General features: G+C 38.4%; 2 protein-coding genes across 9 annotated transcripts; one reads left to right on the top strand and one right to left on the bottom strand.

Moving 5' to 3' along the window:
• The first annotated feature begins 124 nt into the window (after positions 1–124).
• On the top strand, positions 125–19,898 carry Drpr (multiple EGF like domains draper). Of its 5 annotated transcripts, none has more exons than XR_014436023.1 (20): positions 125–278; positions 398–490; positions 8,261–8,497; positions 8,652–8,778; positions 8,952–9,120; positions 9,729–9,975; positions 10,301–10,421; positions 10,498–10,635; positions 10,725–10,904; positions 10,986–11,313; positions 11,664–11,771; positions 11,949–12,113; positions 12,401–12,607; positions 13,411–13,566; positions 13,656–13,832; positions 13,945–14,055; positions 14,166–14,372; positions 14,471–14,641; positions 14,714–18,619; positions 18,736–19,898. XR_014436023.1 is itself a non-coding variant. In XM_083084352.1 (19 exons), exons 2-18 carry the CDS (start codon positions 8,379–8,381, stop codon positions 14,992–14,994), a joined length of 3,012 nt encoding a protein of 1,003 aa, XP_082940478.1. In that variant the 5' UTR covers positions 137–490; positions 8,261–8,378; the 3' UTR covers positions 14,995–15,037; positions 18,736–19,898. The 5 variants fall into 5 exon arrangements, 1 of the variants encoding a protein (XP_082940478.1); XR_014436022.1 differs by having other exon boundaries at positions 137–490; positions 18,736–19,455; positions 19,583–19,898; XM_083084352.1 differs by having other exon boundaries at positions 137–490; positions 14,714–15,037.
• LOC145962891 (uncharacterized) lies at positions 16,010–20,341 on the bottom strand. Of its 4 annotated transcripts, XM_083084362.1 has the most exons (7): positions 20,067–20,341; positions 19,630–19,740; positions 19,308–19,449; positions 18,829–19,246; positions 18,101–18,624; positions 17,722–17,913; positions 16,010–17,549 (listed from the first exon to the last, which is right to left on the bottom strand). In XM_083084362.1, the coding sequence occupies exons 3-7, from the start codon at positions 19,423–19,425 to the stop codon at positions 17,437–17,439; spliced, it is 1,365 nt and encodes a 454-aa protein (XP_082940488.1). In that variant the 5' UTR covers positions 19,426–19,449; positions 19,630–19,740; positions 20,067–20,341; the 3' UTR covers positions 16,010–17,436. The 4 variants fall into 4 exon arrangements, with proteins under 4 accessions (XP_082940488.1, XP_082940489.1, XP_082940487.1 ...); XM_083084363.1 differs by having other exon boundaries at positions 19,308–19,740; XM_083084361.1 differs by lacking the exon at positions 19,630–19,740.
• Positions 20,342–20,426: the final 85 nt, after the last annotated feature.

The raw sequence follows: 20,426 nt of genomic DNA, 5'->3' as shown, positions 1-20,426 counted from the left end.
AGCGAAATTATGCGCATGCGCGCTCTCTGGTTTTATTCTCTAAAAGTGAAAGAGTGGGGTGCTCGAGTGAGGGAGAGGAGGGAGGGGGGGAACATATTAGCAGCCGAGAGCGAGAGGGGAGACTGGCCGGATGTTGGTCGAACGTCTTTTCGGTTTACTTCAGTTGAATGAAAGACGCCGTCGCGTGTTTACGTTATTTTACGCGCAACTCTTATTACGTTATCTCCGTTGTGTAATTTCTGTCGCATATCTCGCACGCGGCGCGTTATAATGAGAAAGTGAGTAAAATTGATTTTTATTTTCAATGTGCGCGATCCTCTTGCGATTGCAATTTACTGCGCGCAACTTTACCGCAATGTTGGAGCAATAAAAACAACGTGCGCCGATCTGTTCCCAGTGGAAGAGCCACGTTTCTTCTGCGTTCGCCGTAATTGACCAGTGGGCAGACCTCGTTGAATCCAAAGAGTTCCACGCAGCAATCGGCGATCAGGTTAGATATTTATTTATTTATTTAGTTTATATTTAAAAAGTCACAATGTATAAATAGAACGTATTGGCAACGTAAGAGTGAGAGAGATACGCGAAGAAATAGAGGAAAAACAAGATTTTCATTATGCAAGATGCACACTTCTGTTGCTCGATCTATCGGTGATTGAAAGTCATTAGAATAGATTACTCGAAACGTTACATTACTGTCATAACACATAGATAAGACGTGGAATGCGGTGAATTCTCATTCACGTCTTTCGCTACGCTTCGCTCTGATTATTCGCGCTTTAATCGGTGTTAATTGCCACGATGACGAGAAAGCGTTGCTTTAAGTGTTCGCGACAGTTTAATTACTTGACTATATTTATTTTATATCTATATACATAAATGTTTGCCAGTTCATTCAACGAGAAACTTTACACAGCTGGCGGTCCAACTTTTAATTCGCTCATTTCGACCGTGTAGACGTAACGATGAATGTGCAACAGCCGTATACAGTTTAACGAATCGGGGAAAGTGCATTCGCGTGCGTAATTAATGACGCATGTATAAATTAATAGCTTGAAAAATACATTTATAGCCGACTCGTTAACTTTTGTCAGCGATTAATGGACGAATCGTGATGCCCGCGCGTATTATCTGAGATCTAATCTTTCAACCGTATTTATCTTGATTTTCACCGACTTTATAATATATTTCTAATTTTATATATTTATATTTTATATTTATAAATATATTCCATCCCTTTCAGGCATAGTATCACGTGACAATTATCAATAATTTAAGATTATACTCGAATTACACGCTTTATAATATATACTCTCAAACAAAGTCCTTGGCTCCGGTATGCACACGCTCGTACGTGATTATTCCGTGACGGAGAAGCGCGCACTTTACTCTCCGGAGTATCGTCGACTTGAAAAATTCGGTCGCTTCGCTGCTCCTCGACCGGTTTTCTCTCGATCCTTGTCTCGCCAAGCCCGTTATGTCGGTCCGCTTTGCTCGATCCTTACCTGATGAATCGCGTAGATCTCGCTGGTCCTTCGTACTGTACGTACGCGCGTTGCAAAATACACGTACAGATTCCTTGTAGCGAGTCTCGGCGCGCGCAGACTATTTTTGATACCGCCTCAGTAATCACGTCTATTTTTATCCGCGTGGTGTACGCGCGAAATCTTTTTCGGACATTCGCGAGATTCTTCCTCTTTATTACGAATTTGAAAGATAAATAATATGAAAAAAAAATAGCAGCATCGTGTTATCGAGTCTATCTTTTTGATGGGATCAGCTGTCGCAACAATAGCCAGCCGCGAATTGCAGATGTTTTTATTTTTTTTTTCCGGGAAGGAAACTCGCGACTATCACGTGTAAGCCGAACGTAGATATTAATATAATACATGTGCTCGTGCAAAATGCAGGATGTTGCAATTCCGTCCTTATTACGTAAAAATATCTAGTTTGTGTATATGGCCAAACTTTTTCCTCCAATATTAACATTTTCATTGATATTATGAATGACTTTTTACAGGCTTTGAATGATGCGTACATAGGGCATGTTTGTATGATAATATGGTCCAAATATCTTGGTAGATTGGTCGTTAATCATCTGTTTCCGGACTATCGTACACACCGAGCGATGAATCATTTATATTATTTTTTGTTGTGTATACGAAATTTATCTGTTTATTCGAATTTTTTCTCTCTCTTTCTTTTCTAACCGCAGACTTTGCGTTAACGTAACATTCAATGATGATTCAACCATCGATAACCTTTTGACTGACGCCGTTATTGTTGCATGAATTAAAGTTGTTCATCAATGACGCGCGAAGGTAGCGCGGAACAATGACAAGTCGAAGACAAAGGAGCGTTCCATCGTCAATGCACATCTCATTTATTCAACTCTGTCGCGAAAATCGAAGGTATCTCAAGGTATCTCCATGATGCTGACAATCCTTCCACGAATGTGCGCACACAACGAGAACACAACGGGAAAGATCATGTTGCTCTGCGGTCGTCAAGTGCTGCGCTACGTTATTAAGGGAGGGAGAGAGGGAAATAGGGACAGAGAGAGAGAGAGAGAGAGAGAGAGAGAAAGAGAGAGAAGGCCGTGAGAGCGCGAGGGGAAAGGAAGTTGTGGACAGAGAACGGAGCTATTCTACCCGCATGGCTACAAACCAAGTAGAATGAATGCAGACCCTCTCACGAACATGAATGGTACGCGCAAAAAATGAAATGTATAAACAAGATATAAATACTGTTGCCATATATATATATATATATATATATATATATATGTATATATATGGCAACAGTATTTATATCTTGTTTATACATTTCATTTTTTGCGCGTACCATTCATGTTCGTGAGAGGGTCTGCATTCATACATACACACACACACACACACACACACACACACACACACACACACACACACACACACACACACACACACACACATATATATATATATATATATGGGGCAACAGTATTTCTATCTTGTTTATACGTCCCATTTTTTGCGCGTACCATTCATGTTCGTAAGAGGGTATATATATATATAACATATATATATAAATATCTTTACACGCGAGAGGTAAAGAGAAGAAACGTGGAGTACTTTTACTCTTTAAAAAATTCGCACTATTGTGTGTGCGAGAAAAATACTTCACGTTGGAGACACGAGGATACACGGCGATACAGCTAGATCGCGGTTATGATGATTCATGTGACTATTACTGGAAGCCCGGAAACATTGTTTAGCGTTTAATTACCATAATAACGGTGATCTTTGGTCAGACGGAAAATTTACGCGCTGAAACGTCGTTTGCGTGAATTCGCGAAATTTTTCAACGACTTTTTCACGCACGCGACTCGATTTTCTCTGCCGACACAAATAGACTTCCGGCCGATCGAGACGACTCGAAACGACTCCGGCCGTCGTGTATTATGCATCGAGTGATTAAGGTACCCACGCATGTTACAATATGACGGTGACTCGGATTTTCCGAGTATGATACGAGTGTCGGCAAGTGCGCGTCAAGGCTATCTTCACGTAAAACGTACGATTGTCACGGTTTCCGAGTATAGTCGCAAATCGCGAAGCGTCAATTTCGCAGAACACCTTCTGCGTATTCATGTAGACATTTAGACCGTCTTACGCATGCACGTACATCGTACTTTGACACTTGTATTCTCACCTCACGCCGCCGAGTTTAGTGCCGAGTTTTTATTCGTCTGACTCGAGAGATGACGTTCATTTGTCTAGAGTTTCCCTAAGTTAAAGTTCACGGACGATGTAATGTAAAGTGCTTCATTACGAAACGTAATTCAAACTTTGTATATTTCAAGTCGTTCGAAGGGATATGTGCCATCGCGAACCATCGGAAAGGGTCGAACCGATCGATACGCGAAAACAGAATCACGTGGCTCCTCTTTTCTAATAATAATTCGTGACGATTCAGTCAGCTTTCGTGATAGCTCTTGCAAATCGTTGCTTAGAAACATTTGGTATAGACATGATATACGACAATTTTCACTTCACGTTCTATACCCACGGATTACGCGTTGCGAAAAAGAGCTTTGATGAAACGCTTCGATAATCGAATCATCCATAATTAATCCACCTATTTCGTGCATGCATTTGCGTTCTAATTGACAAACATGCCGTACATGTTGATTACCCATTCTTTATTATCATCATCAGCACTTTGATATTGTACATGGAAAAGTAGGTCTTTTGGAAAAAATTAATCTTTGAAAGTTTGTCCATTTCAACGCGGACTCTGTCTTTGCGCGCATATAAAGATATAAAGATATAAAAATATATGTATATAATTTTTTTCGAGTTTAAATTTGTGGATGATGCACCTCATGATTTGCACCTGTTTGTGACAGCGTTATTTTGTCGGTTACGATGACTTTCACTGTTGCGATACTCGGCTATTATGTAAGAAAAGTGATTCATTCAACCACGGAGGGTTGCTACGCAATTTTTTCAGAATTTTTTCCGCAAAATTCCTCTATCGCATTTCGAGCGAAGCGTTAATGCATTCATTTTTACGAATGTATTTATGTAAATCTAAAACATTAACTTTTTTTTCTACCGACCAAAGGAAGAAATAAAAGGCTCATCATCGCGTGTTATTGCATCTTAACGTACTTATTGCGATTCGATGCACAACGCTATCGAATGATAAGAAATTTTTCCAGTATCGACTTTCGGACGATCTTTTAAACAGCATCGAATTTAATCTCATACTCGTATTTAATAACTTGACCAAGGTGTAAGATGATAACTGGTGAAATGTATATTTACGATGTTAGAAACGTATAAACATACACAATGTGTACAAATGTCATCTATGATGAAAGAAATGTTTTGTTTCACGCGTCGATATTTTGTCATACTTCTCAGAAATGACTTGTGCACGTATGCAGCTAATTGTTCGATAATGAGAAATTACGCAAGTGATGCCCTAGCGTATCGCTATTAATTCCGAAAGTGGCTTACGCAGTTTAGCGGTCTTTCGTTATGTTCTCTAGCCTGGGATCGAGCTAACACGTTACGAGTCCGTTACATAATTTTGTTTTCGCCTTATTAACGTAACGATGGAAAGTGTGCCGCAGCCAAATTCTTTTCCAAGTACGAACCAACGGGCGGAATTTTTATTTTTCGCGACTTCCTTTTCAATTTGAACTTATTCTACGAGGCGGCTACGGAGCCGTGACGATTCGCGTTTCCCGCTCTCTAAAGTCCGATTCGTGCGTATCATTCCTCTTTGTGCGTTCTCACGTACGCAACGAGCCATAAACGACGATAATGAATAGCGAAATGCACACGTACATCTATGTCTATATGTCATTTATTTAATCTGTCGCATATCACCGATGGTCCATCGCTAACGTCGCGAAATGTCAGTGTACAGCGATTTCGCGATCTCGCATATATCTCCTACACGCGTTAAATTTATGCACAAGACAGATTTGTGTCAGATGGGATTGCATTTAACGTTAATTACACCCCGTGTGAATGCGTACCAGAGAGTATCGCTTTGCAATCATCAGTCGTTGGATTTTTTCGTATCAATCATATAATCGCGCCAGAGATAAACGTTAGAGATAACGTTAGAGATAGTACATACGTGTTATAAGGTGCGGTTAAATAACGTAAGGATAAATTAGTCGCGATTTATCTGTCAATTCTCTAAACCAGTTCAATAAACTTTTGAAGGGGAAAAGAGTCGAAATATTCTTTGAACTCGTGACAGAAAGTTGTCTAAATAAAATCATTTTTTTTATTTATTATTTTTTACAATCTAATTTACTAATAAAAATACTCGTGTTATTTAAAATTTTATCTTAAAGCTGTTGTATTAAAGCTCGGGACAAATACAATTTCATCTCCTCGAGATTATTTGCATCAAGACGATTCTGTAACCGAATATGTTTGTTATTCCATTTTTTCTTGATACGATTTATACGACTAATATGACACTCTTCTTTCGTAGATGTTTTTCTCGTTACTTATCGCCCGAATGATTCTCGTCGCGTCCTCGTAAGTCGACGCCCATAATCGCCCTTTGTCCGTGTACAACCGAGATCCCGAGAGAGAACGATGCACACATACATCCCGCGGATAAAGTTCGAGATGTATCATTTTATCGCAAACTCGCCCCACATCCTGTGACTCGTGTCCGCACACAGGCTCGCACCTACGCCGCAAAGTCCCTGAACTCTTTTTTTCCACGTAAACGAATTAATTCTCCCCTCGTACGGGGTCGCGTCAAGTCGAAGGGTCGAGTCCCCCTTCGATCGCGGTAGACGAAACACGCACATGCTCCTGCTGGAATTCGGCTGTACGAAAACGGCGGGTCGGTCGCTTATATTTCCGTTCGATTGTGTCGAGTGACGAAAACCGGGAAAATATTCCAAGCTACAAACACACGAAAATTTTTGTCGAAAACTTTTTCTTTCCTATAAAACATTTTTTTCTTCGAAACATCATCGATCTCATCGTCTTAGAATATTAACGAAAATATTTACATTTGTTTGCATAATGAAATTTTTTTTTTCATTTGAAAAATGACAAATAACAGGCGTAAATAAAAGCATGTATGTATGCGCGCGTTTCATCATCGGACACCGTTTTAGACTCGTGCGATCCGCTCGTGTCTAACACTAGTCGTCCGCTAATACACGACTTGCGTCATTAAATGAATTTCGTGAATTCACATACGTGCGTGCACGCGTAGCGCGCACACAACTCTTCTCACATGTCTCGTTTGACTCGGAACAATCGCGTTACGTTCACCTCTTTTCTCGCCGGTCTCACTCACGAACTCGTAACTGTCGGTGATAGGTACAGTTATGTAAAGACTTGAATGAGCGTACACGTGTTTTGTTCGCCCGTCGTGACAATAATTATACCGATGCCCAGAGTTTTTTACGCACAAAGGAACAAACTGTGTCGTGCTGCGTTTCTTCACATTTCGAGAGAAACCACGTTTTTCCGGATGTTTCAGAAAAGCTACAACATGCATGCAATCCTCCTTCTGTCGAGTATATTTGATTTTAAGTAAATAAAATGATAAATAAATTTTGTTTGAGTTTGAATTAATTATCGGAATAAAAATCCGATAGTACGAAATAATTATCGCAGAATGTAATAATACTTTATCCCCAAAACGTTATATCCGATGATAAAAATTTTCTCGGTATTGATTTACAGATTATTCTTCAAATTTTGTCGCATGTTTAATGCCTCGATAGAGATATAAGGTGTGACAGCTTTGATAATATGTATACATAATTTTAAACACGATATATACACGCATAGTGATAAAGAAAAGTTCTTCATTTCATGTATGGCTCTTTTATTCATATGATTTTCATACGATTGGACGCTTAATAAGGGCAAACGCGATCGAATTCATCTTAGAGGATTACCGATTAACGTTATAGCACTTTCGGTCGCCGTTGAAGCGAGTCGGTTGATTCGCAATGTGAATCATAGCACGAGTCACGTCATGATAAAAACGTAAAGCAAACCGTATGTTCAACACGTGCGCAGCCTCTGATTCATGTATTTTACACGCTCGCAAGAGCACTCATTTCCGGTCGCGTGAACGCGCGATTGAAATTTCGCCCGGTAAAACCTCGCGGAAACCCCGATGTTCGTCGACCAGCAGTGCTCATCGATATTTCGAACGAAAGATTTCTCGCAACCCGTTGCGATATCGACACGCGTCCTCGTTCGATAAAATTATGGCGCTCTCTCGACAACTCTCTGATAGAAAATCCTTCGTCGCGATAATTTACCCGCAATTTTACCATGTCGCGCAAAAAGAAAATACGACGGATATTTTTCGCGCTAATTGATGAAACCATCGCGTCTTATCGGAGTAACGTCGCTTCTCATATAGCATAGAATATGATAGCGTTCCAATTATCGCAACTCGAATCCGTGAGTTTGTTTATGTTAAATCAAGATTTGCAACTGGACACTCGTATGATACCAGCCTCGTCAGTATCGATCGTGATTCATTAAAACCAGAGTGCGAAGTATAAAGTCGAGTAGACGAGCGTTCCTGCGAAGAGAGTGCGATAGAGACCGCATTGTAAAGCTCGATAAAACGCATAATTGCCTCCTTTCGTGTCTGGTTAGGTATGCAACGTTCGTGCGTTTTGCGATCGTTCGCGTAATCATTCGCAAAGTAAATCGCGTTGTTGCGACATGCCAGCGCGTTGTAACACGGCACATTTTACTTTCAGGTCGGGTCAACAACGGGTTTTTTTCCAGAGCGAACGTTTGCGAACGAACGCGAAGAAAGAGCGATAATGCGATCGAGACGACGATAAGGTCAGAATTTTGATCGCCAAGTTCAAAGTCATGTATCGATCAGCTGGAACGAGGTCCACGGTCTGTCGGCTGACGGCGATTGTCACCGTGATTATCTTGGGAACAGCGGCGGCTCTCGAAGGACCGAACATATGCACCCGGCAAGAAACGTAAGTATCGTATTCCATCTTGAATAATTAATTAATTAATTCACGGAATGTGAGTACGCGCGTTCGGTGCGACCGTACCAAACATTCGCTCGACACGTCGAGTTTTCGCTTCTATTAGGAAATTCTATGGAATTCTGTTCAATTATCTTTTTAGATACACGATAACGGTGAAAGTATCCGAGCAGAAACCTTATACCGTGCGAGAGAACACGTGGTGCTTCAGTTTCCCACCGAGATGCTCCAAATACAAAGTTGTCTACAGGACGGTTTACAAGGAACAGGTGTGCTATTTTCTAAGAAATTCATTTTCTAAATTTTAACGAGATCTGATTGGGAAAAAGAAAGAGAGAGAGAGAGAGATTTGATTGTTTCGCTAATGTTTTTACAATAAACGTGGATCGGAGAAAACAAAGCGATTGTCGCTTGTAATATTTATTACGTGTGTTTCTTACAGGAACTGGTGAAACAAAAACCCGTAGAAGAATGCTGCAAAGGCTACACGCAAACCACAAACGGGGACCGTTGCATTCCAGTCTGTTCCGAGGATTGCCGCCACGGTACTTGTATCGCCCCCGATATCTGCAAGTGTGAATCGGGATATGGCGGGCCGTTGTGCGACTTCAGTAAGTGCAACCTTTGTTCGATAATAATAACGCGCGCTTTCTATATATTTCTCCGCATATATGTCGCGTTGACGATTCAATGTACTCGAATAAATAGTATTCTAGCAAGGATAATATAATATGTATAGAGATAATTTTACATCTTTATCAAGTTTGTGCAACTTTATATTTTATGCAAGAAAAAAAAATTCAAACATCCAGGACACACACTTTGGAAAATATCTAAAAATATACAAATCAGTTTTAATGGCAATACGAGTCAATGACTCGTATTGCCATTAAAAATATATAAGACTCGAAATATAAAAATAAACAAATCAGTTTTAATGGCAATACGAGTCATTGACTCGTATTGCCATTAAAACTAATTTGTTTATTTTTATATTTCGAGTCTTATATATTTTTAATAATCTAAAAATATACTTTTATTTATGACTGAGAAAGACAATATTAGCTATTTTTACATCGAAACATTTATGTTTAAGAATTATTTTAAAAGACTGCCAAAGAGAGAATAACGTGCAATTTTGTATGCCAACGAGGCTGAAAAATTGGTTCGAGCGGTGTAAACACGAGGTGATTTATTTTTAACTTTCCCGTATGAACAGAATGCCCGTTGGGTAAATGGGGCAGAGATTGCGAGATAAATTGCAAGTGCCAGAACGGGGCCACGTGTGATCCGTTCGATGGCAAGTGCATATGCACGAGAGGTTGGACCGGCGTGTATTGCGATCAAAAGTGTTCTTCTAACCGATATGGACAGGATTGTGCCGAGGAATGCCGTTGTAGAAACGGCGGTAGGTGCCATCACATTTCTGGCGAATGTCACTGTGCCTCCGGTTACACCGGACCGCTGTAAGTATTTTTTCTCGATCCTTGTTTCCGACAATATAATATACAATACTATCAATGGTTATAATTTATCTACGTTTATCTTATCTACTTTTACTCACATAATCATATCTATCCGGTCTTTTTTTATACTTCCCAGAAAGATGTGATTACGAAGATTTTTTTGTCTTAAAAAGATTCTTTATTTTAAATTAAAAAAGAATTAAGAAAAATTGAAATAATTTAGATAAAGGAGAAAAATATTTTTTTATTGACTGTGATAAGTATTTTGAAATGATACATAGTTTGGTCACTAATGATGATCGCTAATGACTATTGTATTGCGTAGATGCGATGATTTGTGTCCACTGGGTAAGCACGGCGAAGAATGCAAGTCGGAATGTCGTTGTCAAAACGGCGGATCCTGCAGTCCATTGACCGGCGAATGCTACTGTACCCCTGGCTGGACGGTAATGAGAGAATTTGTACAATTTTCGATACGAAATATACCGTGTAAAATTATTTAACGTAATGTCTGTCATGCAGGGTTCGGTCTGCGCGAATCGATGCCCGGAGGGTTTCTGGGGCAAGAACTGTTCTCAAACCTGCGACTGTTATAACGGTGCTAGTTGCCATCACGTGACGGGCGAGTGCCAGTGCAAACCGGGCTTTTACGATGACAAAGTAAATATTCGATTAATTGTATCGTAATGCGATGTTAAATCGCGTGATTAATATTATCTTTCTTTTTTTTCTTGATTCGCGGAAAACAGTGTCTGAAGACCTGTTCCGCGAGTACGTTCGGACTAAATTGCGCAAATAATTGCACTTGCGAAAACAATGCCGTCTGCAATCCTAGTAACGGGACCTGCATATGCAATCCGGGCTGGATAGGTGAAACATGCGGCCAACGTGCTTGCGACGATGATTTCTACGGACCCAATTGCGCAAAGGTGAGGCTCTGTTTCTCGTAACAATATTCTATTTAAAATTTTCACGACACCTCGATATTTTAAACTGAATCAAATTCTAAGGTTTGCGAATGCGAGGATGATCATACGGAGTTGTGCCATCCGTGGACCGGGCAATGTTCCTGCAAAGTGGGATGGGACGGCGAGACCTGCGCGAGGCCGTGTCCCTTCTACACGTATGGCAAAGGTTGCCAGAATCGTTGCGACTGCAAGAACAACGCTCAATGTTCGCCAATCGACGGCACTTGTATCTGCGCGGCCGGTTATCGCGGCAAGAATTGCAGTGAGTTGTGCCCCGAAAATACCTTCGGGGAGGATTGCGCGCAAAAGTGTGCCTGCAAAAACGGAGCCACTTGTTCCCCCGAGAATGGACGCTGCAACTGTACTGCTGGTAAGCGTAATTTTATGGCTGTAATCCAAATTGATGTAATTATAAAATTTCATTTGGAAGACCTGTTAAAGAAAAGAAAGATTTATTATTGTTATTGTTTTATTCGAAAGTCTTATCAATGTTATCTCGTAACTATTCTGCATAATATTTTGCATGTATCAAACGATCCATTTTATTTGATATTCTTCATATGTTTTTCATCTCGTCGTAGAGAGCTCGTCTGTAGAATTTATTGTAGTCGTATCTATTATAGAAACATTTTTATTAAGTCTCAATATATTTCCGATGAAGAAGATATTATTCGACATCGGTAAGTACGAAGCAAATTACACGTATCTACATTTTGCCAGGATGGGTTGGTGTACTGTGCGATCGTCCATGCGACGACAAGTCTTACGGCAAGGACTGCGAGAGCAAATGCAAGTGCTTTAACAATGCAGCCTGCAATCCGCAAAACGGTAAGGTGCTTGGGTGACGATTTTTTTCCCGTTCGTTATTATTAACGCGATAAAGTTTCACATCGTTTTAAAGAAATGTACAGACAATTGTGCGCATACGCGCGAGATATAGATTCTTAAATCCTTTTCCCTGCACTTGCACCGAGAACACGCGTTATCTTATCTATACACACGCAGGCACGTGCACGTGTGCGGCTGGTTTCACTGGCACGCTGTGCCAGGATCGTTGTAAAAAGGGCTTCTTCGGGAAAGGATGCGATCAAATTTGCGACTGTGTTGAGGAAAACACCGTTCACTGTGACTCCACCACCGGGCGTTGCAGGTGCAAGGCAGAATGGCAAGGTTTGTTGCATATCGCGTCCGATATTTACATGAAAATTATGTATATACAATCATCGAGACGCGATAATCATTTGTCGTTATCGAATCAAGAAATTATTTAAAAGCAATTATAAAGCAATTATAAACTAAAAATTGTTTTGTGACGCAAACATAGCTACATTGCGTCCATTATCTCAATTTAGAAAAAAAATAGTATATAAAGAAAAAAGCAAATAAACGATAAATGCGCTGTTTTATGCAGTAAGCGAAGAAATCTCGAGACGGATTTTGCTTTAACATTAAAACAGGGATTCGATGCGAAACAAAATGCCCGGAAGGTCTTTACGGCGAAGATTGTCACTCGCGTTGCGAATGCATGAATAATAGTTCGTGTGATCCCACGACCGGAAGTTGCGTCTGCGCCAGGGGCTGGGAAGGTCCCGATTGCTCGCAACCCTGCAAGGAAGGATTGTACGGGATGGGATGCAAAGAGAAATGTCCGGAAAAGATGAACGGTAGGGATTTTCATGTTTCATAGATTTCATATCTCTTGCATGTGTATGTGTGACAATTCGTTCAAATAACTTAACTATATATAACAGATTAAATGGCATGATCGTGTCTTTAAACAATTAATTGTGCATAAAACAAACAGTTTGTGTAATCGCATTTTTGTAGTAAATTACATTTAACATGTTAATTTTTTGAATGTAAATATATATACGTAATGTATACATAGTCTAATAATCTCCTTTTATAATATATAAATCGAAACACTTGGCCGATCGATTCCATGGAAATATATCTTTAAGTAAGTTTAATCATCTTGCCGTAATATATATCGCAATTGGAAGAGTATTAATTAGAGAATATGAGTCAAATAAAGTAAAATTATAAGATTCATTTTTATAATGGCATTTATATACACATCCGGAAATGTAGATAATATGCTTAAGTGTGGATTGTATCTTACGTACTTTGCGGTACAGTTATAACAAAATTCGAAGCAGAGAAATAATTTGACCGCTAATTGCGCAAACGCTGACGTAAGTGATAGTCATAAACTTTATTTCTTGCTCTTTGTCACCGACAAAGTTTTTATCTCCAAGTATTTCAGTGAGTATTTCAATTAATCATTATTTTATCTATATTTGACGGCTAAGACGAATAACGAATAGTGAAAATAATTATGACCACAGATAGCACACGTTAAAAAAATAGAAAAACGAATATAGAAAAACAAATTTAATATTTAAAAATAATATTTTTTAATGTAAATCCTCTTATCATATAAACTCATTATTGTTTTTTTCTCTAGGAAACATGACTTGCGATCATGTGACTGGCGAGTATGTTTGCCGTCCGGGATACCTGGGTCTGACTTGCGAACATCCGTGTCCCCCGAATCGTTATGGGCTAAACTGTGCTAATTATTGTCACTGTAAGAACGGCGGAGAATGTCATCACGTGACAGGCAAGTCAAAGATCCTTCTCGAGCTTTTGAAGTGTCGATCTAATCGTACGTTTATTTAAGAGATCTTGATCGATTTGTTTCCAATTCAGGTGTATGCCAATGCCGACCCGGCTGGCAAGGCAAGTTCTGTCAAACACCATGCGCGGAGGGCACGTACGGTGTAAATTGCACGCAGCATTGCAAATGTCAAAATGGCGGAAAATGCCGATCCAACGATGGCCATTGTCGATGCGCGGCGGGATGGACCGGAACTACGTGTACCGAGAGTAAGTTTAGGAAATTATAGCGGATACTGTAGCGACAAAGAAGAATATATGTTGAATGATCAAAATATAATCGAATATATGTTGAATTTAAAAAATCATTTGCCGATTTTAGTTTGTCCCGAAGGATATTACGGTGATCATTGTATGGAACCTTGCGAGTGTAAAAATGACTTCTTCACATGCCATCCGGCCGAGGGCTGCATCTGTAGGCATGGATATACAGGTATATATAAAGTATACTTGAAAGATTAACTCCACGTATGAAAAGAATATTAAGAATATTCTTTGTGTTTCAATAAACTATGTTAAATATTTGACAAACAATTTTTTCAGGTGAAAACTGCGACGAACAATTATTTTCCCGCAATATTCAGGAGAAAGAAGAGGGAGGATATGGACACATTGTGGCGGTCATATTTGCAGCTATAATTGTGATTGGTATTTCATTCGTTGGATGGATGTATCATCGTCGCAGAGTAGCTGATCTCAAGAACGAAATAGCTCAAGTGCAATATATAGCCGAGCCTGTATCTCCGCCAGGTAATTTTTTTACCTCCTGTTTAAAGATTTCTATCATTGAGAAGAATTCAAATTCTCTTTGAGCAATAAAAATATAAAGTCTCCTTCTCTTATCGTAGAACGAAACCAATTCGACAATCCCGTGTACGCGTATCAAGGTTCCTCAAAGTTTGACGACGGCACCACTACTTTATTAAACAACTTCCAATTCCGAAATAATCTTCTTAAAAATATAAATACCGAGAAGGCTAAACTAGGTAATTGCACTGACGACGAGGACGATTGTAAAGGTATAGCATGCTTGTTCACGACGAGATAAATAAAATTTTACACAAGTATAATAATTTTGTATTATTGTTCAGGAGCGTACGGATTGCAGTATGACCTGAAGAATAGAGATGCTGATATGGGAAATCCAAATTTGAATGTATACCACAGCATCGATGAAATGGACGGTAAGAAAGTCGAACATGTCTATGATGAGATTAAGCAGAACAACGAGTCGGAATACGATGAGTTGAATCAACCACGACCAGTAAGCTGGAAACCGCATTCGAGTCGAACAACCAATGGCTTCTTGCCGAAATCGCGCGACAATCCTGGACCTAGCACGGCGATAGAAAAGGATCTGGAATTAAGTTAAATCTAAGGTTCTTGCGCAACGTTCCTCACTTTCAACTGCCCAGGTTTGGAATAGAACTCGTCTCCATTTTTTATTTGTAGACTGTGTCCTTTCTATGAATGAATCTGTGGTATTATTTTCATCATTGTATTATTTTTATTTCGAAAAATTTCTTAAGTCTCTATGAAGAAAGAGAAAAAATGTTATTATGGGTAATTACTAAAATAATTTTGTTGGATAAATAGGAAAAATATGTTGGTTATTACATATATAAATATATACACATACACAAGGTCCCATTTTAATTAGGACAGGCTAATGTCTCAAAATGATAGGATTTAAAAAAGAAATTTTAGACAAAAGTTGTAGGGTTTCAAGACGGACATAAGATGGTGTTATTGGTTTAACCTTGTATAGTTGTTTGAGGATCACATGAAGGCCACTTCCAAATTTTAAATTATGGAATCCCTCATTTTTATTCCCGACTGCTGCCAACCTACGGTTGGCAAAAGACGGAGGAAGTATGCGTTTCACCGAGCTGAGATCGGTTCTTATCGCTATTCTCGATAACAATAACATAGTTCGGTGTCATCTTTTGCACATTAGTTTTTTTTCATTACACATTCTTGTAGCTTATTTCGATAGCTTTTCAAAACATTATAATATTTTTTTCATTAAGTACTTTTCGGGTTATGAAACCTGAAATAATTTTTTAATTTTATAAAATATTTCGTAAAATATTTATTTTTCAATGATCTTATCTCAATACTTTTATGCTCAAAATAATGAGAGGATTGGTATAAAAAGAATACACAGTTGTTTTTAAGAAAAAATATTGTAATTTGCAATTGCAAATACTCAGTTGCTAATAGTCAATTGACTGTTCTATTTAAAATGAGACACCCCGTGTCTGCAAACATGTAATCCAGCAGTATTACAATGAATACATATATTTTTAAAAAATTTCGGATTTTGATAGAAAAATTTGTATCTCTGATCAAATTAGAATTTTTATCTAATCTGTTGATTAGGTATCTTTTTCAATTTAATAAGTCTATTATTATTTACTCTTTAATCACTTCTTTTTTGATACTCTGCATAATGCTTCATATAAGACAGAAAAATTTATAACAATGAAATTTTTATGCTGAATTTTTAATTTTCAGTTTTCACTTAAAATATTATCGATCTCTAACATTTTTTCAATTGTAATGAATCAACTTATCGCGATAATTCTGGAATATAACTGTCTTTGTGAGTATATAAAAAATTGTTAAGTATAGTTTTAATTAAATTATTGTACATCTCTTTTTTTATTTTATACGTATGCATATATGTTGCCAAAAAGGGTATATGAGTAGTTTAAGCAGCTGGCAATGATGAAAAAATGATAAGAAATCAAATCATAAATAAAAAATGAATATGCAATGATCCGAAGGATCCTTTAGATAACAATTTTATTTGTACAGTTATCGATGTCATGATTATACAAGCATTTAAAAGGATTCTAATAATTGTTGATTCTAAAGATTATATAATTTTAGTATGCCTTAGAGCAAAGTTATATGGATCTAGTGTGAATGAATGCAATTTTATAAGTATAATAAATTAGATAATTATTATGAAATTATTGGCAATAAATTAGGCGATATTATTGCATACATGATATATCTCTATTATACGCGAGAGAAAGAAAGTATAAGCGCAATTTTCTTCATTTTTGTCATTTTTTCCTATTTAGTTATAACGTAATTTTTGTTAGCTAAACTATACTCGGAAAACGTGCATTATACGTAAATTTTAAGAGTATCGAGTTTTTTTTAATTTACTTTCTAAGATATTTACTTTTTAAGAAAAATAAAGCGTGTGTGCAAGATTTCACGGAATTTCGTTTTTATTCCGTTTTTATCTTGCAATTATCTTGTGATATATAATTCTATCTTTTCGTATTATTGTGTATTTTATATAAATAGAAGTTATATAACTGATGTTTAAATGCGAAGAAATATGATCGAATCTATATATTCTTACCAAATAAAAAAATTCGCAAGATAAATAAAAATGATAGCATAAATTTATCAATAAGAGCATGTAAGATAGAAAAGTCAGTGTGATAATACCGTAATGTGCATTGTTAATATTCGAGATTAAAAAGAATATTTTAATAAAGATTTCAGAGACACTTTATTGCTACTACAACACGTTCACAATTGTATAATTTAAAAGCAATTTTTTATATCGCTCCTCATCTCGAATTAAATAATTATTTCACAAATTGCACAATTTATATTGTATGGAGCACACGTCTATTCTTAAGATTATCCTATGAAAGAGTATTTTTTAATATTTAAAGGAATTTATAATGAATCAATCACACTGTGACTTTCATCATCGATATCAATGCCTTGTAAATATATCTATATGGGAGAATGTAAAAATGACTCTTGATTTTTTGTAACGGGATTAACCGTTTCTATGTCTCCGTGTTTGTACAATTTCCCAAACGGACGGTACGGTCCAGTAACATCCACCGAGAAACTGCAGCAACGCAACCGCGCGAAAGCACACGTTCTCACCTGTAATTATGCCAAATTAGTAGATAAATCGAGAAACCCCAATGTCCGAGTCTTTCTCTCTTATTATTATCGTATTCTATGCGAATTGAGTATCAAATTTAAGAAATATCTCTGTAAAATCTCTTGTAAAGAAAACAAGAAAATAAATTTCGATGTTACACAAAATACGCACTGTGCACGAAACAAAAGGTCAGCACACCCAGTCCGACTAAGGTGGAGAACAACTTGTGCGAGCGATGTGCAAATTGATTTCCCAACACATCGCACAATGTTAAGTCCTGGCAAGTGAGCCAGCTGCTGATGCTAATTCCGCCAAGTAGCGAACATGTCAGAAACCAGTAATAGTTATTCATATAAGATAAACCTATACAAATAAAACAATGGTGAAAATGATAACAAAATGTCATGATGATGTTTAAAAATATAATTGTGCATTACTATGATAAGTAATTAATATTATATAAGAGAATAAATGGTTTTACTGTTAGATAATGTTAGAAAAATGTGCACAAGAGATAATTCGTATCCGGAAAATTATGCTTGAAATGTACCTAACATAATAATACTGCCAAGCCAACAGGCGCTCCCGAAGTATATCCTTCTGTACTGCGTGGTAGTCGTGATGGACCAATAACTGGCAATGCTAGGTATAAACGAGCCGAGGCCAGCGACCACCAGTAACGTCACCCAATCGTCCGAATGGTAAACGGACGACCCCGTGGTTCGTTGCAGGAACACAGTGGGTATCAGGATCCAAAAGTAGAGCGAACCGGCTTTCATTCCGATCCACGTCATCACGGCTGCCCAAAATCGGAAGTAACGAACTACGTAAAACTCCTGCTTCCACTTGCCCGATTGCATGGTCGGACTGATGAAGAGCTCGACTTCTTCGTCTGGTTCCTGATACGCGTAGATACTGTTTACCTCGCTGAACAAAGGCATGGCATTCTTATCGCGTTTGTCATTCTCGTAGCCGGCGTTGTCCACGCCGTTAGTCTGTCGCTCCGATTCTAATTCTTTGTCCGGGGATAGTCTGATGCCCAATTCATTATCCTCATCGGTTGGCAGAAGTAATCTAATATTAATCAAGACATCCATTATGGAATATATTTAAAATTGAAAATTATACATATAACTATAAAAATATTAAAAACTGTACAATTGAGATATATTCTTCCATTTCCAGAAATTTCATAAGACAACTTTGTTGCAATTGAAGACGCGTATTCTCATGCAAATTTAAATCTGGAGATGGGACAAAAATGTCCCGTCCCGTCACCTGTAAGGAGATGCTCGCTGCGGTGGCGGGGAGCGCAAGGTCAGCGTGCCCAAGGTGGAGGGAATGAAAACGATCGTCATTAGCAGGATACCGTTCTTCAGTCCGGTCTCCACGAGTAAGAAGTGCGTGAGTGCCGGCACGATCGTGAAGCCGATGGAAGCGGCTATGTTCTTCAGCGTCAGCACCAACGGCAACTTGACCCTGAAGTGCTTTCGCAGCACGGTTTCGCTCTCTAGGATCACGAAACTTGCTCCTACGCCCATCACCGCCCCGGCGCTCAAACTGGCCAGATACGCGCCCGCTCCACCGGTCGCTAGGTATCCGGAAGCTATGACACCCGTAGTGAGGAGGGTAACGCCGATCAAACCGACCAGTCGCGGTATTGGTGCCAGATCTGTGATCGTTTTGGTCCATGGATCTAAAAGATCGCGAGCGGGAATAGAGTCGAGATATTGATGAACCGTACGTCAAATAAGTACCTGCCAGACTCCAAAAGGCGACGAACAATATCGGCGTCAAGGTGATCTTTGCGCTCCACAAGTCAAAATTTAATAATGAGTTATTCGTCGTTAAATAACCCAACACTATGCCGTACATCGACAAGACGCTAGGCACGGTTATCTATATGTAAGTTTTATATACAACTTGTAAAACTAGTTCATATATACCAGTATTTATGTATTATATTCGCATTTTAAAAAATATTTTAATGTTTTCAATGTATGTATAATGATTTAATAAACGTGTTATACAGGGTGTCAAGAAATATAGGCGCAATAATATCAAAGAATCTGTACTCACCCACCGAAACAATTACAATTACGCAATTATTTGGATTTACATATCGTATATAACAATTGTGAAAGATTATATACATTCCTCGTATCCGGCGAATTTATGTCGCAAACACACCTGGAACAAAGTTATATTATATTCCCAATGTTTTTGGAGCATTTTATAACGCGTCGTCGCTTGTGCGCATGAACAAAGAGGAAAGATAACAATATCCTTCGATGATAAATTGAGCATATATCTCTGAGTACCCTGTATCGCATCGAATATTACTCACATTTCCATTTTTACTAATTAACTTTATCTAATTGCTTTTATAACTTTATAACAAAGAATGGCCAGAGTTGGTTTTGATATATGAATGAATATAGAATTATGACATTTAATGTCTAAGTAGAAACACAACTTTCGTGATCACTAAAGTACACTCATTGATTAAATCGAACCTGGATGAAGGCAACACCGACGAGAACGACCCACGAGTAGCCACCATCTGGAGCCGTCGGTCCTAGCTCTGGGAATGAACTGATAACTTCGTCGAGACGAAGTCGCCCGACGAGCGACATTTTTTTCTGATTGCGTTCACGCTAGACAACAAGCAATACTCGATGCAAGCTCTTGTGGAAAACAATATAATAATAAAAACGTAATAAACTCTCAAACACGGCACTCTTTGTCGTTTCGAGCAGGTTGTCATTAAGGCAGCGTAAATTACACTCTATGCGGTATCTAATCTTAACTAAGGTGTCGACGCACCGATAGTGATAAGAAGGTAAAATCGTGTGCGTTACACTTACGGGAGCTTA

Source organism: Camponotus vicinus, unplaced genomic scaffold, assembly GCF_025532165.1.
Source record: "Camponotus vicinus isolate PSW18456_S1 unplaced genomic scaffold, iyCamVici1.0 SCAF_12, whole genome shotgun sequence".
Classification (NCBI taxonomy): domain Eukaryota; kingdom Metazoa; phylum Arthropoda; class Insecta; order Hymenoptera; family Formicidae; genus Camponotus; species Camponotus vicinus.
This window is presented reverse-complemented; position numbering and strand designations above follow the sequence as displayed.